Source organism: Molothrus ater, chromosome 21, assembly GCF_012460135.2.
Source record: "Molothrus ater isolate BHLD 08-10-18 breed brown headed cowbird chromosome 21, BPBGC_Mater_1.1, whole genome shotgun sequence".
Classification (NCBI taxonomy): domain Eukaryota; kingdom Metazoa; phylum Chordata; class Aves; order Passeriformes; family Icteridae; genus Molothrus; species Molothrus ater.
The window spans coordinates 9,589,538-9,617,166 of NC_050498.2; the positions used below are offsets into that span (position 1 = coordinate 9,589,538).

The window sequence follows — 27,629 nt, forward strand, 5'->3', positions numbered from 1 at the left end:
GTCATTTTGGAAGACACAAAATTGCATCACATTTTGATGGTGCATGTTATTAGGAGTTTTCCAAATGCCACACCAACATGAAAAAATGTGAAGAAATGATGTGTTACAGGACTAGAACACTATTTTATAAATGTTTATAAACTCTTCCAAGGAATGGTTGAGCAGCTGAACTCCAAGCAATGCCAGCTGCAATTCCATATATTAAATACTGAGACACTGGACATGATCCATAGAATTCCTTTCCTCTGTTTGTCTCATGAGCAATCCTTGGGTTGTGTTGAAACAATGTATAAATGCAATATTTGGTGCTCATCTGGTATCACAGCTGAGATGTACAAAGTTTAGCAGAAGTGAGTGGATATTTTATCTGCATATTTAAAAAAAACCCCAATTATTCCAGTGGAATATGAAGGTAAATTGCTCACATGGGCAGTGTAGCCTTGAAGGCATTTGTAGAAGACAGAAGGATTAGAGATAAAAAGTGTGGAATTCAAATCTCTGCCTTGAAGCCTCTGCAATTGTTGTGTCCAAATAAAGCACAAATTCAGTTTTAATAATTCAGCATTTGTAAATGGATTAAAGCTGAGTACCAGGAGAGGCTGATCGGAGCCCCTGTGGAAATGCAGGTGTTTGGGTGATGCTGTGTCTCAGGGGCTGGCAGGGAGGCTCAGGGTGTTCTGTGGAGGGGGAGATCCTGCTGTGCATGCACTGGCGTTGCCCTGCCTGCAGACACATTTTAGCAGTCCAGAGGGATGGGTGGACGGACAGACAGACAAGGAGGGGGTTTCTGCAGGTGGCCCAGCACTGCTGAGGTGTCTGCAGGAGCAGCAGGAATTCTGGTGTAGCCACTCTGTGCCAGGTGTCACCTTCCTGCCAGCACAGCCTCTGGGGCTTGGCCAGGTCTGGCCTTGCCAGGCCCAGAACTGGTTTTGTTTGGGCACTCCCAGCCCTGGCTCAGCTCTGGCTCTGGTGGAAAGCACCCGGTGGTGCAGCAGTGACTCCCAGGGCTCTGGGGATTCCTGCTGCCTCCCCTTGGTGCTTTTGAGATGATCAGAGCCAGCCTGGGGCAGATTGCAGCCCTGATGAAGAAACCTGGGGAAACACCACCATAAAAGCAAGTGAGAAGCGTCTTCACTGGAGGTTCTAATGTGGAATTTTTATTCTGCTGTTGATAACTTATACCTGTGTTTCACTAAATAAAGGCTGTTTAGTACCAGAAGAGCTACAAAAGGGTAACACAATTAATAATTGAAGTTCTTTAGCTGATTGGGAGGTGATTAGCCTAAAAACCACATAAGGTGGAGCCTCAGTGTAAGCTGCTGGTTTTACTTCTGACATCTCTGTTGGTTCTGGTTAACTTCTCTATTTTATGCTTGTAGGTTATCTACTGTTCATTTGGGGGAATATCCAAAGGGCTGCACTTCAATAACTTGATAGTTGGATTAGTTCTACTCACAAGAGGCAAAGAGGAGGAGAAAACAAAATGTAAGTGATGTAACTTAGTAACAATGAGACAGTGGATTGTGAGTGTAAAATGTGACCATTGTACAGTGAAGATGGGATTTTTGGAAGCATTTTTAGCTGTATTTTTGGAAATAAGTGCACTTTTGTTTTCTGTATTCATCAAAATGAAATATTTGCCAAGTCATCGTGAATGTCAGTGTTGGGATCCTGCAGAAAGCCTGATGGTCTCTGTATGTGGGCACAGGAAGGAGGATGGCATTGATATTTTTCAAAAAAATAGAAAGCATCTTCCTACTGACTTCTGTTGTTTTGTCTTCTCTGTTTATCTGACTTGATAATGCTCATTTTCTTTTTTATTACAATGGTAAAAGAAAAGGAAAGTCTTAACCTTAACCTTGTGGACTGTACTGACCTTGGATCAACCCAAGTTTTTAGTCCTTTAGCTGTTGCACAGCCTTTGACATTCTCAGCCAGTTATAGACCTTGCATTTGAAAAATGCCCCTGCCATGGATGTTTACACATATTTCTATTTCCCCAGATATTTTCAGCCTCTTCTCTAATGAATCTGGGAGTTATGTGGTCCGTGAAGAGATGGAGAAGATGCTGCATGTGGTTGATGGGAAGGTCCCAGAGTCACTCAAGAAATGCTTCTCTGAGGTGTGTCATGCACCTTTCCTCCTGTTGCAGTTACAAAAAAGTCAAGATTACCTTAAGTAGCTTCTTTTTCTTACTATGGGAACAAATTGGCCTTGTTTAATTGGGGTAAAAGCTCATGGGTTTTGTGTTGTGGCATTCCATGGAATTTATATTGATGGGAACAGTGTTTGGTGTATAAATTCTGTGTGCTCCTGTATTCACTGTGCTCCTTAGAAAGAGATCATTTCCCAATGGGAATCATGTCATCAGGTGAATTTAAATACTAATATTGCTGGTGGGAACTTAGTCATTAGTGTGAACATTTTATTGCAATCAGGGAAGAAATCTAGAACACAGAGCTGAGAAGAAAGAAAATCTGGATTTAAAAATGCCTGACAGCCATGGTTGCTTCAAGATAGGAATTTTATATTATTGCTTTTGTATCATTTTCCTGCCAGGAGCTACAACATTTAATTATGCTTTAAGTTGTTTGAGAGATGCAATCTTTATGGAGCTTGCTGAAGCCCTCCTCTAAAGCAGGGCATTGGTGCTCTCTCATATTCATGGGTGATTCTTTGACTCCAGGGATCCTGATGAATTTTCAGGGCTTTTTGCTTGGTTTGAGACCAGCAAAACGGGGACATGGTTGTGCATTCCTCTGGCACAAGGATTGACCAGATTGACTGGAAGCTTTAATTGTGGCTATCAGGCTACTTAATTAGTTCAGATTTTCTTGTTCTGTGCTGGAGATGGCTCTGGTTGTGGGCAGTGCCTGGGCCAGACTCTGCTCTGGCCCTGGTGTCCTGTTGGCTCTGGAGGCAGTGATTGCATCCCTGAGTCCTGGCTGCAGCAGAAATCCTGAATCCACTGCCCTGCAGCTTCTGGACTGACCCTCAGTGCCATTTCCTATTTCTGATTTCCCATCAGTGTGCTGTGATGAATTGCACCCTACAAGTTAATTGCACGCTGTCCAAGAAATCCAGAAATACTTTATGGAGCCTTGCAGGAAGATGAGTATTAATCTGGGCTTCAGAGCATTTTCCTGTTCAAGAAAATGCTGCATATTGATTTTTGTTTTAAAATGAAAATAGTGTAATAACCCACTCAGCAGGATTTACTGGGCTCTTAATCATCCATGGGCATTGCTGGAGAGTGAGAAAGTTTAATGTTCCTGCTGTGGGCCTTCCTGCCTGCCTTCTGGAGGATGCCTTTGATTTCAAGGATGATGTTTATAGGCACTTCTGTTCATCAGGATTATTGCATGTACTCAGCTAGAAATAGAAGCTTTAGAATATATCTGAGTTTTCCTTTTATTTCTGAAATACAGGGGGAAAATTCAGTGATAACTGCATTGCTCAGGTTCCATCATAATCCAGCTGTCATCATTGCTTGCTTCAAATGCTTTCTTCCTTCTGTCCAAAGTTTTTCTGTTCCTCTTCGTTGTCCTTGCAGGGAAAATTGGAGTTTTAATGACCCAGCTCTCGCTGCCTTTACAAAGAGCAGTGCAAAAACAAGAGGGAAAGGGTGGAACAGAGAGTGAGGAAATGTTCTTTTCTCTTGATCCAAACTGTTGGAGAAATGGAAGAATAAGAAATCAAAGTGAGGGTGGTGAGGGCCTGGCACAGGGTGCCCAAGGCCAGGCTGGACAGGGCTGGGAGCAGCCTGGGACAGTGGGAGGTGTCCCTGCCCATGGCAGGGGTGGCACTGGATGGGCTTTCATGTCCCTTCCAAAACCCAAACCAGTCTGTGATTTGTTGGATGAAAATATAAAACTCTTTAGTCTAGAAAAAGAGGCATAAAAAGAGTGAGTATCTGGAGCTGAAACAACCCCCTGCAATGGGAATAGGAGCAAATGTTTCAGCAGTGCTGGTGATGAGCCATTGGAGCAGCCTGGCAAAGGGAATATAGTGAATTTTCAATTTTCTGCACTTGGCAGTTGCAGATAGTCCGTGGCCAAATGCAAATTGTTGGATTCTGTAGAGATGTAATTCAGTGAAGTTTAATGGTCTGTGATATGAGGGGAGTTTAAATAATCAATGACTTGAAACCTCTTCCACTTTGCAGACCCCTGTTTATTTCCCCTGGAGATGAGAATCTCCACATAATGAGTTTGTCTACTGATAATGGGTTTGCTTTTATTTGAGGTAGTTTTGTAGGTCCTGTAGAAATTAGTCTGCTGATCCCTATGGTTTCATGGCCACAGCTTGGCAAGGATCCAAATAAATGGTTTTTAAACAGCACTGGAATTGTGTGAATGTGTAGTTTTTATGTGTTCCTGACCAGGGAGTGAGGAGATCCTGGGAATGTCATGTTCACCTTTATGCTCCAGTGTGGATTTTGGTCCACACTGGAGAGGCAAAAGAGTCCACATGTTCCTGCAGTAATTAATCACAGCATCAGTTATTCCCAAATCTGATTTTTCTGTGTTGTTTGTGTACCTGCACAGATAGAACAGAATGTTTATGATTTTATAGCACCTGTTTTTTGGTGCAGCAGAGCTGGTACCTCTAATAATACATTTAAATTCATCAAAATAACCTCTGCTCTTTTGCATTGCAAGTAACCATTTTCCTTTTCATCCCTTTCACCTGAGGTTCAGAGTAAATGAGTTTCCAAAGGCCACATTGAGTAGGTGGCTGAAATGCAGAGAGAACTTAAAGTTAATTTCCCTCCCATTGCTGTTTCAAAAGGAAAGGGAAAAACAGGCTTGGCTCCAAGCAGAAAAATTACATTAGCACTTATTTTTCTAGGAGATTGTCCCAGTTTTTTTGTTCATACAGCTGGATGGTTCCTGTTTACTGGAATTGAGAAAAACAGCTCCCATTTTCTGGTTGTTCTTGCAGGGTGAGAAGGTGAACTATGAGAAGTTCAGGGTTTGGCTGCTGCACAACAAAGACGCTTTCACCTTCTCGCGGTGGCTGCTCTCAGGAGGGGTCTACGTGACCCTCACTGATGACAGTGACACCCCAACCTTCTACCAGACCCTGGCTGGAGTCACACACTGTGAGTAAAGGCTCTTCTTGTCCTGCACATCCTAAAAAAAGCCCTGCCAGAGTTCACAGGCGGAGTCGTTGCTCATTGAATCCCCCTGCTCTGCCACGCTGGGCTCAGGGAGAGAAATTCCTTCTCTGAGCTCATCTCTTCTCTGCTGGGATGTAAAATGTTGTGTACAAGGACACTGGCTTGTTATTTTTAAGAGATAATAATGCTGAGGCTCCAACACTTCTCTAGAAGTTTGCTACCAAGCAAGCTAAAAAAAAAAAAAAAATTTCTCAAGTGTTTGGCTGGTAATACTGGGTTTATTTTTGGTCTTTATATAGTGGGTTGTAAAACTACTGAGAGAGTTGAGAAAATAATATTTGTTTCAAAAATAAGTGTTACCTCTTAATTTGCTTCTCCAGTAAAATAAATCATATTCCTGGCATGTGGTAGAATTAACTAAAGAGAAGCATCCTCAGGAATTGTCTCCAGAGAAGAAGTGCTTCCTTATGTCTATGCTAATGTAAAAGAAGGAACAGCTGGTTTTGAAATTAAATCCACAACCAAAAGGCTGCTAAATGACACTTGATGGAGCAGGGTAATGCAAGCATGCATTCCACCCCTGAGGGTCCCTGGGGAGGAGGGAGGTGGCTCTGGAGCTGTCAGGGATCTCAGCACTCTGGTTGTGTTTTATGTGCTCTCCTGGGTTTTCCTCACAGGTGTCAGGGTGGCATTTAATCCTCTCATGGGTGAGTTACTTGAATAAAGCAACACACCCTTTTTATTTTATCCTCTTGGTTTTAAATATGGGTATTCAAACTCTTTTCTGGCCATCTGAAATGAAAATGCATAATGAAGTCAGGAGTTTATGAACAGGTAATTTATTTGCATTACGTGGAAGGCTGAGAGGACACATTGAGGTTACAGAAAACCACTGAATATTCTGAGGTCTCACAGAAAGGTAGAGAAAGAGGAATGTGAAAAAAACCTCAGCCCTCAGAGTGTTCTGGAGCTCAGCTCTGGGAAAGATCTTGACCTGTGTCAAACTGAGATCTGCTCTTTTTTATGCTTTGAAATTGAAACTTTTCAGAACAGTTTTTACTGGGCTTTTCACAGAAAGTTTATTCATACTGAAACTGAGGCTTGGAATTTAAAAAATAATTTAAATGTAACAGCTACTGTTTTAATAGATTTTATTTACTACTTATGGTTGTTCTCAGTTCTGGTTTTGATATCCCTGTCACTGATACCATCATGTCAGAGCTGGGATTGAGCTTCTCAGTGAATTCCAGAAATAAATGGAGGTGATGTGGTTGTTGTCCACAGAATTGGAAAGTCCATGGGACAGTTAGATAAAATTAAATTTTACTGAATTCCCTTGTGATTTACAACAGTGTAGGAATCTCATCCAACAGATGCAAAACTAAGGAAAATGTAAGTGCTTGAGCACTTGGAAGTAATTTCAGCCTAATCAGGTCACTCCAAAGAGTACGAATTCAGTCGAGGAGTATTTTTAACACAGCTGAACGTGTCAAACACTGAGAGCTGTTGAAGGCTCGTTCTGGTGTTTTTCCTGGGGGAATGGTTGCCTTTGGAAGGACCAGGAAGTGAGGTGATGTTTGGTAAACTGAGGCAAACACCATAACCCAGAGAAAGAGGGAAAGGTTTCCTCTTTGTTCTGCTGTAAAATGCAAAGTAATTTGTGCAATCAGGAATTCCTCAGTCCTGCTGCATCTGCTGGCACAAGCCCCAGCCCCCTCCCCAGCCTCACCTCACACTCTGCTTCCCATCCAGCTTCTGGGACAATGTGTCAGAGCCACAAGAAATGGCAGTGATAAAAGCAGGGGAAGTTATTCCCTTTGATTCAGGAACAGCCCCGTTTCATGCAAGGCATCAGTGACTCCATTTAAATTTGCTTAATGAGCCAGGCTATCAGGGAAACAAAGGAATACTAATTTTTCATTTGTAAATAGCATTTGTTTTGGTGTGCAGATGACTTTAATTACATTTCTCAACACATAATTAGAAATGAAATTTTAAAGTTACAGGAAGTTGCACACACTTGCTGCTTTTAATCAATTTTTTTTCCGTTTCACTTAAATCAGAAATATGAATAATTTTATTTGAAAGCTGCCAAAATAAGTGGCCTTTGTTCCTAAAAAAGCAGTTTCAGGGGTATGGATTTGTCTTACACCTGAGGAGTGACCAAGTAGCAGTAGTTTGGATTTTCTTAGTTCTGTAGTATGATCATATACATTTAAATTCATTTAATATATATATTTTTTTGAAGCCATTACATTGAACAGCACTGTGATGGAGCCTGTAAATCCCACATTTCTGTCACACTGACTCAGGGGACACCTCACTGATTTCCTTCATTTAGCTGGAAATGTTTTTTCTGCTGCAACATAGGTGCTGGTTGCCTGTTTTATGTGTCATTTTGGTGTGACTCAGTGTCATGCAATGGGCTTAGACACTCAGGTTTTCAGCCCTTTTCCACGGGGAAAATAATTCTGTTCATCAGGTTGCTGGTTTTGAACTGGCAGAATGTTTAATTTGTACCTTTTTGTCACCCAGTTCTTGTTTCACTGAGTTTAACATCCAATTCCCCTTTGAATGGAGGAGACTCCTGTGTTGTCAGAAAAATTCACCTTTTCTTTCTGAGAGCTCTCACCCACCCAGGGGCAGTTATGACTGCAATCAGTACAAATAATTCTATTTTAGACTATGCATTTATCACTATTTAATACAGTAAAAGAGAGGGGGCCTGGGTAAGGAAGGCAGGGTGGCTGAAATGGGAGAGGCACTTTTGGAAAGAGCACAAAATCCAAGCTGGGATTGTCAGCTCTGGGGGAGGATGGGCTGGGAGGCTGAAAGCAAAGCGCACTCAGGGGATGCCTCCCTTTGCTGTTAAACCATCCCTCCATGGTGCTAAACCATCCCTCCATGGTGTTAAACCATCCCTCCATGGTGTTAAACCATCCCTCCATGGTGCTAAACCCATGTTCTGCAGTGGGCACCCCCTCCAGAGCTGCCCTCTGTGGAAGGCACTAGAAGGCCGGCCTGGAGATTTTGGCCCTGTGGAATTTGCTTTGCAGGGCTGGTTCCGTTCTGTGCTGGGAGAGGGGAGCTCCTGAGCCCTCCCTGCTCCCACCCTGAGGCACTGCTCCCCCTTATTCTGCTGGGTGAGCACTGGCTGCCCGTGCCTGGCACGCACAGGGATCCCCCCTGGCTGAGGGTTTTACATCCTCAAGCTCTCCTGCTCAAAATCCCATCTCAGGGAACTGGGGCTTCTTGCTGTTAGTGTCTTTTTAGCGCTGGGTTGTTTCATGTTCATTGTTTTCTCCTATGTGCAGATCTTCAGGGCTGTGCTGAGGATCCCCTCTGAGCAGGGATGGCACAAAGCCCTTTCCACCTGCCTCCCTCACCTGGCTGTGGTCTCTCTGTTCCTCAGCACTGCAGCGTTTGCTCACCTGAAGCCCCCCTCCATATCTTCGCCCTCCCTGGATCTGTCCCTGGCACTTCTGTACTCGGTGGTGCCTCCATCCTTCTCCTTCTCATTACAGTTCACCTCCTTCTCACCTCCTCTCTCCTGAGGCACTGCTCCCCCTTATTCTGCTGGGTGAGCACTGGCTGCCCGTGCCTGGCACGCACAGGGATCCCCCTGGCTGAGGCTTTAACATCCCCTTCCCTGTGTGTTTGTTTTTAATCAGCCAGAGCACAAAGATGAAAGTCTGACAGCAGCCCAGGCCAATAAGTAAAAGCCTTGGTGTCACTTAATCTGCATTTTGCCACTTGTTATCCTCTTAGTTCCAGGCTATTTTGTGTCTTGCAAAGCAGCTCTCAGTCCCAGAGTGTTCTGGGGGTTAATTTGAAAGGCACAAAGGAGAGTTTGCAGTGAGAAGCTGTTTGGTGTCCCTTTGGGCTCCCTCCTGGAGCACATGCTGGTGAGCAGGGAGCAGCCCAAGGCCTGGTAAAATGTTGGGAATATGGTATGTTTCTGCTGCTGTGAGCCAGACAGGATTGTACCCATAGGTGGGTAAATCTTGAACTTCTCTCATGTACTGCAATGCTTGGGGAATTCTGGTCCTATAAAGAATTGTAATAAGCAGTGGCTGAAATGAAAACGTGCTTTTAAATTTGTTTTCTAAGGTAGAAGGTTATTCATGGCTTGGTATCTGTGGAATATTTTAGAGGAGCATTTTGTGGGAATGGCATTAAAATGTAACATGGGGCTTTAGTTTTTATCACTGCCATGCACCTGCCTGTTGATCAACGTTCTAAATTCACTCATTTTTAGTAGTTTTACAGTTTTAGATGAGATTTTGATTGAAAATGTTTATTTGTTCTTCCTTTAGAAGAAGAGGACTGTGCTTCAGTTGTTTACTTATTATGCCTCTGATTATGTTGGTCTAATTCTTAGAGAATTGAACAAAAAAAGTATTCATAGTTTTAGAGTTCTGAAAGCTTTTCACATTTCTAATGGGCAAGGGATGAAGGAGACATAAATCAGCATGTGGTAGTAAACTACTTCCATTTCTCAGGTGTATCATGTCCATGTGGCCTCAAATAATCCTATCATGTATTTAATTGCCAAAATGAATAATTACTTGGCCTAGAAAGCCTGTGCATCCTGAGGTTTTGGCCTATATTGTGTATATAAAATACATCTTTTTGAGTAATCTGAATGAAAGCCCAGTTTACAGTTTGATGTGAGATGAACAGGCATTAGGGGAAAAAAGGATGTATTTTGGAAAGATAAAGTCTCTTATCTGTACAGAACCTCAGTGGAATGGGGGGTTCTGTCCTGCACACTGATACGTTTGGGTACTGAGTGTGGTGTGCCCTTCCAGGCTTCACTGAACTTCAGTAACAAATCTGATTATCTGAATCATCATAAACTGCCAGAGATTTCTTTTAGTTTGCACTCATGGAGGAATAGATGGTGCACTGCATATCCTGAGACTGATTCACAAGATTATGTGAAAAGTTAGTCTGGAGAAATCAAATTATGCAACAGCTGCTGCTCAGCTGCAGCTGAACCTCCCTGTGCTGCAGTCCAAGAATTGCTGCTCCCTTTATCCACTGAATGCTACACTGGGCTGCAGTTTGTTACAGCTCTGAATGAGAAATACTCTTCTGTCACATTTTTACTCATGGTTAACCTGATTTGTGGAAGGCTAATCAGTGCTGAGAATGTTCTTTACTGCATGGTTTTACTTTCTAAAGTGCTTGTGCAGAAAGTCCGTGCATTTGGGCTAGAATAAAAATGTAACACTTGTGCTAACACTGATCAGCTGTTCTCTTCAAGGTGATTATTTGAAAATTCTCTATCTTTAAGTGACCATGGTGTCAATTCTTGTGAACACAAAGACAAGATGCTTTCTGATAACCTTTCTTTTCTGAGCTGAAATAATAAAACAATGGAGTCACCACTGTAGAAACATCTGTGAAGTACAAGCAAAAAAAAAAAAAAATCAGAATACAACTAACTTCTACTGGAGGTATTTGAGAGAGGTTCTCTGGCAAAATATAACATTCTTGCGGTTCTTAATTACTAAAGATAAATATTGCACCTGCCAGAGAGAGGTTTCTGCAGATTTACTCTTCAGTGAGGACAATTGGAGCTTCCTGCTGGCTTTTGAATATTCTCAGTGTTGCATCACTTGAAGAATGAAGTGCAGCTCACAGATTTGTTATTCTTCCTACTTACAGAGGTGGATTAAAAGGAAGCAAAGTGATTTACATGGTCATGCACAAGAGAACATAAATAATCTTTTGTGTTTGCTAATGAGAGCAGTAAGGTGGAAGTGGAATTCCTGTAAGTGGCAGCACAAGCTCCCCTCTCCCATTGTTTGGGAAGGGGAAGAGCCCCGGGATTCTCCTCACATCTCTGATATTTAAAGAAATAATTCCTGAAGAATATTCCTTCATAAATCTGGATTGCTGCTTCCTCATGTACTGGGACAGGCTTTCAGTAGGTGGCAGGACATGGGAAAATGGGTTTGAACTCAGAGCAGCTGTGAGGGAGGAAGCTTTTGTGATGCCTTGGTGGATTCCTCATCCCTGGAAACCCCAGGGACGTTGGATGGAGCAACCTGATCCAGTGCAAGGTGTCCCTGGAGGAGGTGGGGGTGACCTTTAAAGGTCCCTTCCAACCCAAATAACTCTGGGATTCCAGCCCAGCCAAGAGCCAGGGGATGGTAGAAGATCGGGGCTTGGTCCATCTGGGAAGGAGGGAGAGGAGAAAGGAAAGGAGTTTTTCTGCTGGGTCAGCTCTCCTCTCCCTGTGTGCATGCCCAGGAGCTGCAGCGATGCCCTGAGGAGCTGGGGAGGCAGGGCTGGGGCTGTCACCTCTGTCACTGCTCTGAAGGCGCTCAGGAAAGGGACATTTGTCACTGATGTCCAAAAGCACCTTAGAGGGAAATGCAAACCCTTCCACTCCTCCAACTCCAGAGATTTTATTCAGATTTCTCCACTCTTTGTGCTGCTGAGGGTGAGGGTTGTGTAAGTTTTGGTGCATCACATGATGCTCCTGCTGGGCAGTTCCAACCACTTCATACTCACTGCAGGTTACCTAAGTTACTATTTTAAGTAAATTACTGCCACTAATGACAGAAACGGGCAAAGAAATCAATAAAATTTCAATTTGACACAACTTTTTAGGTGGAGCCCCTCAGTTCTTAAGCCTTACAGGATTATTATTGTTTCTGTGGACTAAACCAGGCCAAATAGCTCAAGTTAAACCTATTAGAAAACTGGCATGGATTTAAGGGCTCAGAACCATCTGGGAATGAGATCACACGTAGTGCTTCTTAATATAGACAGCTTTGTCATTCCAGATCTATTTGAGAACCAATTAATTGGCACTGACCTAAAGCACTGTTGTGACACACTTGCATATGTAAAAAGGTTAAAAGTATTGTTGGGCAGAAATTTAATCTTGTTTTATATCTGTATATTTATTTCATTTCAAGGCTAAAGCATAAAGAGAGCGTTTGTATAGAATGGCTTGAAGGAAAACACAAGTTCTTCCTCTGGCTATTTTTATCCATCCTTGCACCTTGTTTTATTTCTTGGGTTTGGGGTTTTTTCCCCTTTTTAAATTGCCTTTTAAGTTCCTCTGCATTGTAGGTTTGTGTGACCACTCCCCAGTGTTTACTGTAAATTAAATAATTAGAAATAATTCTATAGTATAAATAATAAAGTGAAGCAAACTATTTTATATTTGGAAAAAAATAATGCTGAGATACAACATTTAAATGCCACATTAAAATTTAGCCTTATTACTGTATAAAAAAGTTTAAAATTTCAAATAGCAGTTTTTTAAGGGGCAGCCAAGTACTACATAATTCTTTTCCATAAAAGATCTGGGATTTTATTTTTTTTTTAATGCTACTTCACATCTTTTTTGAGGATTTTAAGACTGAATACCCTGGGAAAATAAGCCACTGCACATACAAACTGCCTGTTCAAATCACCAAAGAGAAATAGGTGAAATATGGGAAAAGTTAATTTCTGTGTTTCTACACACTTGTGCTGATGTTATTGATGGTGAATTCCTTGATGGTGAATGGGTGAGAAGGTTCTGTGGCCAAGGAAGGTGATTTCTTGATTTATTTCAATTTATTTTGATGATTTATTTGTATTTATTTGGTTCTGCAGTGGAGGAATCTGACATCATCGACCTGGAGAAGCGCTACTGGCTGCTCAAGGCTCAGTCACGGACAGGACGCTTTGATTTGGAGACTTTTGCCCCCTTGGTGTCCCCCCCAATCCATCAATCCCTGAGTGAAGGTATGGAGGGAGAGCAGGCTGCTCCCAGCTGTGGTGGCTTTGGGAGTGTCTGTTCTGAAATGCCCTTGCAGCTCAAGGACAGAATAACTTCACTGAAAAATGGGAAAAGAGGGAAAGTCTCTGTTTGGTGGGAAGTCTGGGATGCTGAAGGAGGTGTTGCATTGTTATCAGTTGGTGGGAAATGTGTCAGATTTTATGTTGAAGTTGCCCTGTAGTTGCTTAAAATTATTTCTTAAGATTCTGTAAAGGCAAAATAAACTGCTGGGCCTGAGTGAGAGAAAATTGAGCATTTTTAAACTGACAAATGGGAGTTTCAGCTATTAAATGACACCTCAGCTTGCAAGTCAGCTGCTGTATCATGCAGCCAACGAAACACTCCTCCCTAACAGTGCAAATTAAGGAAGATTTAATTCAGGAGATTTGCAGGTTGTTATTTCGACTGACAACCAGACTGGTCTGTCCAGTCGAAGCCACTCTGGTAATAACTGGAGCTGTCCCATTGCCATTTGCTGCATGACATGGGGACATTCAGGGACATTCCACTTGCACTCCACTTCTGCTCTGCAGTCCTGGAGTGACAATTTTATTATTACCAAAAAGTTGGCTTTACTGAGAAGTGGCAGCAGTAAGTAACAAAGGGGAAATGCAATGGTAAAATGGTAAATGAAGTCTGCAATGGTAAAAAATCAGAATTTATGTCCAATTCTGTAGGGATGTATCCCCACATCCTTTTGTTTCTGAGTGTCTTTTATCTCCTTAGTGATTTAAACTTACACAGCTGCTGTGGGGAAACTTGAATGGTTTCTGCTCATTCTTTGCCTTCTGTGGAGTCATTGTTGCTAAAAAAAAAAATACAAGTTATGGGATAAATAATGCTGAATGATTTGAACTCTTAAATGCTTTGAAGGCTGGTAGCTACAGCTCTTAATGCAGGACCAAGTTTGCAGTGCAGCTCAGTGCTTTCCACAGGAATTTCTGCCAGGCACGTGGGAAGGGCTGCCCATACAGGTTCAGCTCCACTCTCCATCACTCATTACAAGGAGGGTGTGAGGAGCAGGCACCTGCTCAGAATTCTTCATTCCCTCCCCACCCCGGCTGGATCAGCCATCCCTGAGACATCTAATTCACCTTTAAATTCACCTTTAGTAGTGCTTAATTGCCTTTATTACACTTAATGAGAGTAAATGACAAGTGTTTGTACCTCTCCCTGCCCATGAACCCCTGGTGGAGGTGCAGGGTGCCTCTCTCAGGTGCTGTAACAGGAGATGCTTTTGTGGTTTGCAGGTTTGTTTAATGCTTTTGATGAAAACCGAGACAATCACATAGATTTTAAAGAAATTTCCTGTGGGCTCTCAGCATGTTGCAGGGGACCCTTGGCAGAGAGACAGAAGTGTAAGTATGCAAAATTTAACTGTTAATTTGGGAGCAGTTTTTCAGTTTGAACAATGAGGTTTAGTTGTTTTCATCTTTTGAGATTCTTTTCCCACTGAACAAGTCTGTGAAAAGTGACTTTAAAAGTTTCAAACAACAGAGGAATTTTAAATATCAAGCTTTCCTTTTATAAAGGATGATTAAACCTAATTCCATGTATTTTACAGTGGTTCCATGTAAATTATCTAACTGGGGAAAACTACATTTCAGAAGTTATTTTTTCAGTGCTCTGCATTTTGAGGCACAAGTATGTATCTCAATATAGAAAGTGCAGACACTTAGCTACTCATTATCTATAATAGAAAACAAATGTCCTATTTGATTGTCTTGTGGTAAATAGCATGTTGTGGCTTTTCACTGCCCATTTCCCAGCTGGCTCCCTGCAAGGTTCCTGTGTTTTGAAACACTTTTTGTTCCCTACTTCTCCAAAACCACACTGTTGCTACTTCCAAGCTGTAATTCCCTGGAAATTTCTGGATGCACATGTGTTCCCTGCCAGGTCCCATCAGCAAACACAGCAAGCAGAGCATTGCAGGGATGTGGGTTTGAGTTTGTGAAACAGCTGCTCCATTTCCTCACCTCCACACGTGCATCCCCCCTTCAGAGCTGTCAGCCCTGCATCAGCTGCTCTGCAGCCTCAGGGGCTGCAAGGAATAAAGAAAAAAGGATTGTGCAATGGTTCTGACACAAATAAATCAATTGTGCAATGGTTCTGACGGCAAAGCCATTCCCTTTTCTCCCAGTTTGCTTCAAGGTGTTTGACGTGGACCGCGATGGGGTCTTGTCCCGCACCGAGCTCAAGGACATGGTGGTGGCACTTTTAGAGGTCTGGAAAGACAACAGGACAGACAAAATCCCTGTGAGTGCTGTCTGGGGGTTGGTTTCCTTCTGTTTCCTGAGCCATCCTGCCAAAGGAGCAGTGTGCATCTTGTTTGGGTGGGGGTCACTGAGGTACAGGCTCCCCTCAGCTGGGGAGGGGGACAGGTGGCTGTCCCTTGCCTTGCAGAGCTGTCACCTGCCCCAAGCACGAGATTGGGTTGGAATGTGTGTTCTGAGCTGCCCAGATCCCAGGGTTTGGTTAAATGTGTGTTCTGAGTCCCAAGGTTTGGTTAAATGTGTGTTCTGACCTGCCCAAAGCTCAGTGGTCTGTCTATAATGTGTGTTCTGACCTGCCCAAATCCCAGGGTTTGGTTAAATGTGTGTTCTGACCTGTCCAAATCCCAGGGTTTGGTTAAATGTGTGTTCTGAGCTGCCCAGATCCCAAGGTTTGGTTAAATGTGTGTTCTGACCTCTCCAAATCCCAAGGTTTGGTTAAATGTGTGTTCTGACCTCTCCAAATCCCAAGGTTTGGTTAAATGTGTGTTCTGACCTGCCCAGATCCCAGGGTTTGGTTAAATGTGTGTTCTGACCTGCCCAGATCCCAGGGTTTGGTTAAATGTGTGTTCTGACCTGCCCAAAGCTCAGTGGTCTGTCTATAATGTGTGTTCTGAGCTGTCCAAATCCCAGGGTTTGGTTAAATGTGTGTTCTGACCTGCCCAAAGCTCAGTGGTCTGTCTATAATGTGTGTTCTGACCTGCCCAAATCCCAGGGTTTGGTTAAATGTGTGTTCTGACCTGTTCAAATCCCAGGGTTTGGTTAAATGTGTGTTCTGACCTCTCCAGGGTTTGGTTAAATGTGTGTTCTGACCTCTCCAAATCCCAGGGTTTGGTTAAATGTGTGTTCTGACCTGCCCAAAGCTCAGTGGTCTGTCTATAATGTGTGTTCTTTCATATAAAGAAAGGAACAAAAGCACAGATTTTTTATCTGGGAGCCCTTGGTTTGAATTACTGAGAGTTTCCAGCATTTCTTACAGTTTTATTTTTATTCTGAGCACATCCTGCTGGGAGACTTTAACTCTGATTTCTAATCCTTTTGTTGAAGGAGTTGGACATGGGTTTGTCTGAAATCGTGGAAGATATTTTACATGTGCATGATAACACAAAGGTAGGAATTTGCTCTTCTTGTCTTGTCATTTTTATACTCCAGTATCTTCAGTTTATTTATAAGGAAGTGCTTTCTTTAGAGCAGAGATGTGTCAATAAAAGAATCTTTTCCAAGGAATGTCAGTTTTCCATTAAAATTTACCAGCTTGTTCTGTGAAAGAAAGGATGTGTTTGAATTTTATAAGCTATTTTAATATGTGAAGCTAAACCCAAAATGCATAACCAGGTGAAATTAATTGGAAGCCTGCACTGTTTGCAAAGCTCTGCTGTGCATAACTAACACCAGTTTTAAATCTGATGCTTGACTTCTGTTCTGGGGAAACTGTTCTTTGTTTCCTGTTAAAATTGATCTTGAGAGAGAGAGTGCAGAAGTTTATCTTATATTTTATGCTGTGTCAAGACACATTATCCTCCTATGGAAGCATCTGTCATGACACAGCAGAAAGTCCTGGTAGTTTATATTGTGCTTTAAATGTAGCTGGGTGTAAATCTGTAATTATCTGTAATTCTCCTCCTTGCTCTCTGGAAATAGGAGATTTAGAGATATCCACAAAAAATATTGTTGAAGTTGCTTCCATTATTTCATCCTTTGCTTCACTAATTGGGAAGAGTGTCTGGGAATGAGAAATAATTTATGAAAAACTATAAAGAATGTCTAGAAATGCTTAATTATGTGTGTGAATAGTTGTCTTGCCTGCTTGTACTCCAACAAAGTGGTGGCAAATACTTGATTGTAATTCTTTAATTGCCAAAGCAGTGGAAGTTGTGGCTTCTCTCTGTTTCATCCTTTGAGGTTTCTATTGTTTGGCTTCTTGAAAAAAAAGGGCAGTTGATGATCAAGTGTACAGCAGTCCTGAATCCACAAAGAGTTAAAAAAGAAGACTTCAGTCTTCAGAGGATTTTTTTAGTGGCATCATCAGTGTAGTGCTGGAAAGAGCTGATGGTGCAGTAATTACATAAATTATTTAACCTCTTTTCATGTGTTAGCTTTGACCTGGGTTAACTCTGCAGAAAATGGTCTGGGAGGAGAGGCAGAGTGGCTGGCAGTGCTGTAACATTGGCTCTGAATTCTAGTGCCAGGTAACAAACTCAGCCTGATCCTTCACTGGCTCAGGGACCCCCCTGACATGGTCAGTGTTACACTTGGCAGGGGCGAGGAACTCAAGGCATTTGTGTTGTTAGGTGAGATCACAGGGGCCTGCTGACCCAAACTGGTTTTTCCTCCCCTCAGAGGAGGCTGTGGGGGTGTGAGGGGTGCAGGGATGGGAATGATGGAGAGGTTCCACCCTGGTCACTGCTCACCTCTGCTCTCTGAACTGCTCAGCTCTCTAGGCTGCCTGTCTTATGATAGAACTGGAATTTTTTTTCTTTTACTGGATCAAATTTTATTTAAATAGTGGTACAGCCAATTTTTATCAATTCCCTGGTTTTGTCCTGCCTTGTATGAAACAGGTAATGAGCATTTTACCAGAACCAGGTTCATGTTTTGATGGTTTTTCCTTCCCTTTCTTCTCCTCTCTTCCAGCTCGGACACCTCACTCTGGAGGACTACCAGATATGGAGTGTGAAGAGTGCTCTTGCCAACGAATTTTTAAATCTGCTTTTTCAGGTGTGTTTAGGGGAAATCTAAGGTTGTAATTTACAGTAATTAACTGCTGAGCTTTCTGCGTGGCCATGAAGTGCAGCATCAGCATTTGTGTGCACAGGAGGGGATGTGGCTCTGCAGCTCTGGGCTGCCTTGGCAGATGATTCTCTCTTTGATTCTCTCTTGGTTGTTGTTCCTGCAGTGCATGGAATGCCCAAAGCCTCATCTGTTCAAGAGAACCTGGTGCACTGCTCAGAAAATGAAATTTCGAGTGCATCAGCAATTATGTTTTCCATTAGACAAAGGCTGTGTTTGAAATGATTTTTGTGGCAAATCTTTGCCAAGAAAGTAACCCAGGGAATGAGAAAAAAATCTCTAATAGTTTCCTTTTTCATTTTACAACCAGTTTCCTTTCCATTTTCTGTTAAGGCCCTCTAAGGTACCTCTCATTGCTTCCTTAATGAAGCAGTCCTGGAAAGCTGGGATATCCTATCACTGTTCACTTGCAGAAGCTCAGGATTAAGTGTGTGCTGAATTGGGTTTTAATTGAGCCTGAATTGGATTTCTCTAAATCCTTGAAAGCCATATTTTAGCTCTGGCTCACTTTGTGCAAAAATAACCCTAAAGAGTATTTTCATCCACTGCAGTTTGTTCCTTACCTGTTTTCCTTTGAGGTTGATACTTGGAGTTTAAATAATAATAATAATAATAATCCTAATTGGCCTGTGACTACTTTATAAATTGCATTTTGAATGATACTTTCCCAAGAGCTTCAGGGTGACTGAGTGAGGGTATCCTGAGGCCACCAGCTACACCACAGCTGGAAAGAATAACACCAGAAAGTTCTTCAAATTCATTTTATCTCTAATTACATCAAGTTTGCTGAAGTTGCAACCTTCTCCAGAAGGGCTGTCTTTATTTTTGGCCTGTCTGGCATCAAATATCCCCTCATAACTAAATATTGATGAACTAACAAATATCCCTGCAATCTTGATAAAGAATGAATGAAGATGTAATAAATCTGTCCTAATGCTGATTACACATCACCAATGTTGCACATTGCTCACTGGAAGTCTCATTTACAATGGTTTTTTCTCCTGGCATAGCTGCTGTGTTTTCATTTTAGATGTTAATTTCAAATTTTTTTTTTTTTTTGATAACTTTATCACGTAAAGCACAGGGCAGAGTCTGCCATTGATTTATCTGGGCATTTATTTGAGGTGTCATGTCCCTCATCTGCAGACAGAAAAGCCAAATATTCTGAGTGGAAAGCTTGTCAACAAATGGGTTTGTTTGCAGAGGGCTTGGTTTATCTGAAGAATCTCATTTTACTACACAAATTTACAAAGAAACACCAGGCCCAGCTGTGTTGTGTGTGCTGGAAAATCTGTTGCTACCCCCTGGCTAATGGCCTTTGTTTCATTCAGAATGTGAAATGGTCTCTCTCACTGTAATATAAATTTAAATAAGACATCTTAGCAGTGATTAGAAATCTCCAGCTGAGATACAAATTGATAGCCTCAAAAGAGACATGAGGAGAAGGCTGTAAATCATGGGGGGAGCAGCAAAACCATCTGGGAGCTGCCCCTGCTCCCTGGCAGCCTCCTGAGGAGCCCTTCCCTCCTCTCCTCCTGTCCAGCTCTACTGGACAGGGGTGAAACAGGAGCCATCTGACACTGGTTTGTACTGGGAATGAATCCCAGGCAGCTGCCCAGGAGATGGGGCCTTTCCTTCGAGTGCACTTCAAAGCTGAATTGAGAAAAGAGAAAGAAAAGTAGCCCCAGCCACCCAGAGCATGGCCTGCACTTTGCAGAGTGCTTCTGGCTGGGGTTTGGGTTGGTTGCTCTGCTCTGAAGTTCTCCCTCAGCCTCTCCAGTGCTTGTTTCCCTTTCATTCCCATCTAGAACCACTCATTCCCACTTTCTTCCTTTTCAATTCCTTTTTAACTTTGAGTTCACCCTCTTCCAACCACTTGCACTCTCCCAGTTCCTCCCTCCCTGTCCCCAGCACACCCCTGGTTTGTGTATCTGATCCACTGCAGTCCTGGCATCTGGCACAGCCTGAAATAATGGGAACTGGTTTTCTCTTCACCTCAGCATTTGTCTTGGGGCATTTGACATTCTTGGTGCCTTTCTCTTAACAGTGGGAGCAAGGAGGGCATCTCACAGCTCCAAAGTTGGTTTTGTTAGTGATTTATTCCATCTTAAATAATCCTGCTCCGTTATAAAATGATGAAAAGTCTCATCTGAGTTGTTTATTTGCTTTTATTTGCCTGTTAATAAGAATTTCTTTCTTTTCCCAGGTGTGTCACATCGTTCTGGGACTGCGACCTGCCACCCCAGAGGAGGAAGGACAGATTATTAGGTGTGTGCTTGGCTCAGGAGCATAAATGCCTTGCAGATCCACCTTGGAGTATTTTCAAAAGATCTGGAAATTCCCTGTTTGTGCTAAAAATTCCCATTCTCTCTGTGCAGAGGCTGGTTGGAAAGAGAAAGCAGGTATGGCCTCCAGCCAGGGCACAACTGGTTTCTCATTGCTATGCCCTGGTGGCACCAGTGGAAAGAATATGTCAAATATGTAAGTAAAATAATAATAATAACAATAATCTATACTGAAGAAGTGATTTCTTGTCTTTCTGAATGTGCTGATGGAAAAAAAACAGTGTGGAGGAAATGACTGCTGAACCAATAATGCTCAGAATTGAGCATCTCCTTCTCTTGGTGGAAAATAATTGTTCTGCTGAATCATTGTTATGTGGGAAGCTTTGCACTGTAATTTCATTAAATTCTCATCTCTTTCATCATTCCTGCATCTTAAGATTATTTTTGAATAAAAACCATGCTCACAGGAGCATTTATTTCACATTTTCTGATCCATTTGATAATGAAGCTGCCCACTTTGGCTTTGACTTGGCTTGAGCCACAAATACACTCTGAATTTTCTGAACAGAGGAGGAAATTGCTATAATTTGCTTTAGAGGCAATGACAAAAAATAGCCTAATACCCAATCAAAGGAGTCCTACTAAAACTTTTTAGATACAGGGTGCTCTTTAATACCCTTTAATTAAAATATTTAAGCTAAAGCACCATTGAAATGTACAAAATACAGAATATTTAATAAAACGTAATTGGAGATAAATATTATTTGCAGGCTAAACAAGTGAAATAAACCTCTCAAAAGAGTTTTTATACTCCATAAGTAATCACATAAGTACTTGATTTGTTTTATAAAAACAAATAGCTGAAAGTACTCAGAACACTGCAATGTGTGCATTAACTTCCCTTGTAAAACCATCATTCTTTGTGCACAATGAATTGGCCAAATGAGGGCTGAGATGCCAGAAATGCCAGGTAATTTGATCCTTGGCCTGGTGTCAGTGCTCAGAGGTGCACAGGATTTTCTCCCTAATCCTTTGCATAATGGCACAAGGCCATTCCTCACTGCACTTCTCAAGCAAAAATCAAAATCCACCAGAATTTCTGTGAAAATGCTGCAGGTTTGAGGGGAAAAAAAAATGTGGTTTTTGTTGTGCTTGCTGTTCTCATGTAACCACATGAACTTCAAGTCTTAAGTATTTACAGTCTGTAATTACAGCTGTTTAAAACCAGGTATGTTTTTATGTATCTAGGTAGGGAAAATAACTTTGGAATTCTGACTCTGTGCAGGATGGTTTATTTGATTGTTTTAAAAATTTTGGGAATGAATTTCTGCTGGTTTTTTATTAGCACACGTAGAAAGCATTTTCCATCAGCAAATCTTGTGATGTGCAAGAGCAGTCACAGAAGTGAGAATTTTAGGTGGCTGGTTTGACTGACACACCTTTGACCTTGGCTCAGAATTAACTTTTGTGTTTCTTCCCACCTCCAGGATGCAAACCCAGTTGTGATAGAGCCTTCATCTGTCTTGAGTGGAGGTAAGAATCCCCTGGTAGCTGCTGCAGCCAATACCCCAGAACAGGGAGAAGACAAAATGGGAGGTCTTAATGACTTCAGTGCTCCAGAAGAAAAGTTTTCAGATAATATTTCCACTGCCTCAGAAGCCTCAGAGTCCACCAGCAGCAGTAAGCATCTTATTTCCTTGGAGGTTTAATGTAGAACAGCTTTTGGGAAAACTGCACACTGCATGGACCCCTCCAGCCAGAGACAGAGCACAGCTTGCATTGCAGGGGGTTTAGGATTTTTTTAGGATTTTTAAAAAAAATTTTTTAGGATTTTTTTTTAGGATTTTGTAGTCTGTGGTGGCGAAACACAAAGTCTTGTTTGACAGCAGTTCATCTGTTATGTTGGGATTCATTTCCAGAATTATTTTCAAGGTATTTTTTTGTCCTATGGTTTATTTTCTCAGTGGATTTTTCCCCCCACTTTCACATTAAGTTGTTTTAAGCTGGTTGATCCTATACTCTGCCATGCAATGATAGTAAAAAGGGAAGAAACAGCAAAAATCCATGAGGAAAAGCACAGTTGTACTTTTACAGGGCATGTGATTGAAATTTGAATGAGTTTGTGCAGATCCTAAGAGCCATCTTTGTGAAAGAAGAGATTTTAGTCCTGATATCCAAGGAGTTCTTGTGAGAATTGGGGATTTTTTTTCTTGTAAGGTTGCATCTGATATTTTAAAATCTTAACTTCAATTGAAATTAGGTAAATTACTGTGATGATTTTGGGTATAGGGGTTGGGGGAAACAAAGGGTAGAGAGACAGAGGTTCTGTAATTTTATTTTTATTTTAATTGAAATTTCCATTTAGTTCTGCATGACCAAAGCAGCTTCTATAAGAATCATTTGCCTTTTCAAGGAAAAATAAATCAAGCCATTATTGGGTTTATCTTCAGTTCTGTATGTGAGTTTTTCAGGAGTTTGACATTCAAACATCCAGATAACAAAATACTCACATTTGCTCATGCAAAGAGCTGTGTTTGTGTAATCATGATGTAAAATATATAAAATACAATATAAAATCATAAATCCCTTTCTGAGATACACCAGATTTGTCCCTCTGGAGGTGGAAGAGTTGCATGTCTTGCTGCAGGAGGAAGGGCAGCAAACTTGATATTTTTTAGAACAAGGATACGAGAGTGTAACTCATTCCTTTGTGGTTTATGGGATCAGGAAGTGAATTATTTCTAATTATTACTGTTTCTTCTCCTGCTTTGTGCTCAGATACTCTGTACCCTGGCAGCCCAGGCTCTGAGGTGAGCTTTGCAAGGCAGCACAACACTTCAGACAATAACAACCAGTGTTTTCTGGGGTCCAATGGGAACGCTCTGCTCCAGCTGAACCCCCAGAAACCAGGAGCTATTGATAACCAGCCTCTGGTGACCCAGGAGCCAGTCAAGGTAAAGGCACCCAAGGCATGGCAGGAGAGGAAAAGCACAGTTTAGCTCTCTTTTATCACAGCTTTTCTATGTTGGTTTTTTCAGCTTAATTCTGGATCAGTGCTGCTCTGTCACACAGCAAAATTGAGGTTTCTTACTCTAAGTGGGAAAAATTGTGTTCTGCTTCTACAGCTCCTCTTGTGTTTTGTGAGAAAAGAAATGTTCAAAATATTCTTACAATTGGGAAGGTATTTATGAAAAGACAGCTTGCAGCATTAAATGTAAAATACTTTGATAATCAAACACTTCAGCATTTCCATCTAAATATGAATTCACTGCTGCTGCATAACAAGATAGTAAAACAAAGCTGATAGTTTGTGCAGTATGGGTGCAAACAGAACATGAAACAGAGCAGCAGCATCAGTGCTGAGCAGAGCTGGGATTTTTCTATTCAGAGTTGTTGGAGTAGGTGACACAAGAGCAAAACACATGAATTTTATACTGCACAAGCTTTTAGAGAACCAGTAAATAATGAGACTTGAACGTTAATTACTGTTATATTTAACCACCATCTCTCAGTGTGAAAAGCAGCTGCTAATTGTTACTTAGAAGCCTTTTAATAATTAAAGAGTGTTCAGTGTTCATGAACTAAAATCACTGTGGCCATGTACTCATTTCTCCCCTTGAGATGTGACAAAAGCCCTTTTTTTTTAAAGGCTGCATCATTAACCATGGAGGGTGGAAGGCTGAAGAGATCTCCACAGCTGGTGGAAGGAAAGGACTATGTCATGGTGCCAGAGCCAGTTTGGAGAGCACTTTACCACTGGTATGGAGCAAACCTGTCCTTGCCCAGGCCGGTGAGTTGTGATTTTGGACACTTTTTAACAAGCAGGTTTGTCCAGAGGTAACCTCCTACAACCATCTCCCACTTCATCCTGTGTCTGGAAGAGCAAACTGGGCAAAGCAGCCTCCAGGCTGGCCCTGGGTGGAAAGTTGTGGCTGTTTAGCAGGAGATTGCAGCACAATCCCAGTGCCAGGGCTCTGGCAGCAGGGCTTGCTAAAGCACACAGAACTAAGCCTGAGGTCAGTTTAAAAGGCTTGGCATCCAAACTCCCATCTTCAAGGCTGAGATAGAGGTAAAAAGGTATAAAAGGAAAAGTGGGACAGCTGCAGCTCTGAAAACCTGTTCTGTCTAACAGTTTCATCAAGTGGGGGGAAGGCAACAATTGCTCCTTCAGGTTCAGCATCACAAACACAACGTGCAGGGTTTGGGAAGAGCTCAAAAGCAGCTGGCAATGGGTGAGGCCAGGACCCTCCTCTGTCAGAATGGCTGCTCAGCAGCACCTGGGAATGTTGGGAACTTTTTCTTCAATTTCTCTTGAGCGTATTTATTCCACAGAGTGCTTGGTTTGTCCTGTGCCAGGCAGTCCCTTGTAGGAGATGCACTTTAAAAAAGGATATGAGAGGGTTTTTGTGCTGGTAGCAATAGGTTCTTGGTGGCTGATGTCACAAACATTCAGTGTCACAGATGGGAGAGGATTATCTCTATATTTTCGACAATTTGGTCTGTTGGCTCTAGTGCAGACAATTATTTTACAGGGAAAAATCACTGGCTTCTTACCTCCTCCCACACATTCTCCATGGAAACAAACACCTTTCATGATCCAGAAAAGGCCACATCACTTTATACACAAAGTAATGTGCTTTTTTCCCCCTCAGAAAATGTCATCATCACTGTTTTTGTTGTAGCTGAAGTTGAATACTGTGGCACTTGAGTGTGGTACGTTCCTTCTCACAGCTTGAGCCGTTTTCTTCTGCTTCACATGGTCACAAAAAGACTGAACGTTCCTTCCATTTCTGGTTGTATATTTGGACAGATCTAAGTGGCAAAATCTTTGTAGAAATGGTGGCTGAAAAGCTGCAAAATATGTTTTGGGGTAATTTCAGCTTTTCTGTCAAGGCAGCAAAATGCAACAAAAGGGGGTTGCAGCCTGTTTGTACAATATGAAGGCTCTAAGTCAATCCTGTGCTTCACAAAGTTCAGACCAAATGTCTTATCCTGCATTTGTCAGTTCTTTGAACAGCTGTGAAACTTTTATGTGCAAGTATTATACACTGAGTGGAATTAATGAGGTTCATTGTGGATTCACATGTATTGCAGGAATTATAAAAATATTCTTTCCGTGGTGTGGTGCAGAGAGTGATGCTGCACTAAATAAGGTGTTTGCTTTTGACAACCTGCAGCTAATAAGCTCCAAAAAGTGCTTAGGAATCAGGAAATTGTCATTCCTGGGGATATTTGCCTAAAACCCCACGAGTAGTTCGGATTTTTTGTCTCCTCATTAAAGAGTTTGGCTTTTTAATAATTAACCACTTTTTAATGAACCAATCACTCCTGTTCCTATTGCTATTCCCTCCACGCTTGCAAGGTGAGTCTCTGCAATGTTCCTCACATGTTCTGCAGGTGATCAAGAACAGCAAGACCAACGTGCCAGAGCTGGAGCTGTTCCCTCGGTACCTGCTGTTCCTGCGGCAGCAGCCGGCCACGCGCACCCAGCAGTCCAACGTCTGGGTCAATATGGGTATGATGAGCCTCAGAATGTTCCCTCAGCATTTGCCCAGAGGTAACTTAAGAATGCAGCAAGAACCACCATCCCCTGTGCAGTTTCTAGGCCAGCCCAGGCTGGGGGAGCTTCCTGTGCTGTGCTTGTGCTCCAGCTCGATCGCCCTGCGGCACAGTCGGCGCTCGGGAGCATCCAGGGCTGCCCTCGAGGGAAAAGGTGCAGGGAGCACTTGCAGGGCTCCCCTTGAGGGAAAAGGTGCAGAGAGCACTTGCAGGGCTGCCCTCGAGGGAAAAGGTGCAGAGAGCACTTGTAGGGCTTTCCCCTGCCCTCTCCTCAAGGGAAAAGGTGCAGGGAGCACTTGTAGGGCTCCCCTTGAGGGAAAAGGTGCAGGGAGCACTTGTAGGGCTTTCCCCTGCCCTCTCCTCAAGGAAAAAGGTGCAGAGAGCACTTGCAGGGCTTTCCCCTGCCCTCTCCTCAAGGGAAAAGTTTCCAGGGAGCATTTGCAGAGCTTTCCCTGCTCTCTCCTCAAGGAAAGGGCAGCAGGGAGCACTTGCAGGGAAATCTGTTGATTGCCATGTTTATGGGTGAGTTGAGGGTGAGAATTGAGCACTGCAGAAGCTGAACTGATCAGGAGAACCAGAGCTGGGCACTCCCATTTTGGGAGTGATTGCTGTAGCCATGGAATAGGTGCCTCTGTGCCTCTCTGATCGTGCAGTGGCACAATAAATTCAATTAATGCTCAGCCAAATGCTTCTGAGTTACTTGGGCAGCTGAGCTTTGATGCCCAAAATTATTTAATGCTCTTTAGAGAGCGATGAAATGAATGGAATATGAAGACTATTATTTGATGTAGTTCAAGAGGACAATTAAATACAAAGTATAAACACCCAGCTAAAATCTATTTGTCATAATTGTGGTGGTAATGCTCACCAAAAGATGGTACAAGAGTAATCTTTAGGTTGTGGCTTCGCATTTCAGCTGAGGTGTTGCAGGAATTGTCTCCAGTTCCCAGTTTGCCTCACTCAAGAGGCTGAAAGGAACCCCTGCACTCACCTTTGGACACACATTTGCACCCACAGTAGCACGTCCAAGAATGAGACTGCTGAGAAGTCAACCCAATCCTTCAGCCTTGGCAGAGCCAGGGTGTGGGGAGAACCCTGGGGCTCAGTTTTCCACTGCTTTGGGAGGGTCTCAGCCCTGCCTGTGCCATCGAGCTGTGCTGCACAAACTGCTCTGCCCAAACTCAGCTTTCCTCCCTACCTAATCCAATGGAAACTGCTTTGTTTGGACATCCTAAAACCCCAAATTCCAATGAACAGGATCTTCTCACGTGCCAAATTTGATCTTGATTTGGAATTACTTTGCACTGCACTAATTTGATTGTCCAATCTGTTATTAATCTTGTGGAGTTCTCAAGTGCTTTCTTGCTGTAATCTTACAACTAATCCTCTGATCCCTAATCTCAGAAAATGTTGTTTTCTTTTAAAAAAACCTGAGTACTTTGCTTGATACACTGAAGCCAGATTGATGCTTTGCTGATTTATAAGGTATCATTTACTCTCTTGTCAAATTGCATGTGATAATGTAATACTGCACCCTTTTCATGTTGTACTTTTTATTTTATTGTAATCTTTTAACACTGAAAATAGAATTGTGTCACTCCTCAGGCTACTTAAGTATTGCAGTTGCCCAGTTTGGGTTGGGCTGGATAATAAAAAGCTTTTCATGTTTGCAAGCAGTGGGGAACTTCTGAATTTTAAACAAAAAAGCTCAAAAGAAACCCCCCTCTTTAAAGTTGGTCTCATCTCTCGTGCAAATCTTGAATTTAAAGATGAGCTCCCATTAGAAAGAGCAACAATCTCGACCAATTAATTTG

General features: G+C 42.4%; 1 protein-coding gene across 2 annotated transcripts in view; it reads left to right on the forward strand.

Annotated features, from left to right (window-relative positions):
* The window catches only part of USP32 (ubiquitin specific peptidase 32), a 64,391-nt gene that overhangs the window by 22,334 nt on the left and 14,428 nt on the right, over positions 1–27,629 (forward strand). Inside the window, exons 3-16 of one of the 2 annotated variants that reach the window (XM_036395013.2) lie at positions 1,380–1,485; positions 2,004–2,122; positions 4,945–5,104; positions 12,746–12,877; positions 14,162–14,269; positions 15,052–15,167; positions 16,229–16,291; positions 17,816–17,899; positions 20,178–20,239; positions 20,350–20,452; positions 21,744–21,936; positions 23,035–23,210; positions 23,906–24,046; positions 25,654–25,771. In XM_036395013.2, the coding sequence (XP_036250906.1) occupies positions 1,380–1,485; positions 2,004–2,122; positions 4,945–5,104; positions 12,746–12,877; positions 14,162–14,269; positions 15,052–15,167; positions 16,229–16,291; positions 17,816–17,899; positions 20,178–20,239; positions 20,350–20,452; positions 21,744–21,936; positions 23,035–23,210; positions 23,906–24,046; positions 25,654–25,771 (1,681 nt within the window). The remainder of the gene's footprint in view (positions 1–1,379; positions 1,486–2,003; positions 2,123–4,944; positions 5,105–12,745; positions 12,878–14,161; positions 14,270–15,051; positions 15,168–16,228; positions 16,292–17,815; positions 17,900–20,177; positions 20,240–20,349; positions 20,453–21,743; positions 21,937–23,034; positions 23,211–23,905; positions 24,047–25,653; positions 25,772–27,629) is intronic. The other variant, XM_036395014.2, reaches the window with a different exon arrangement.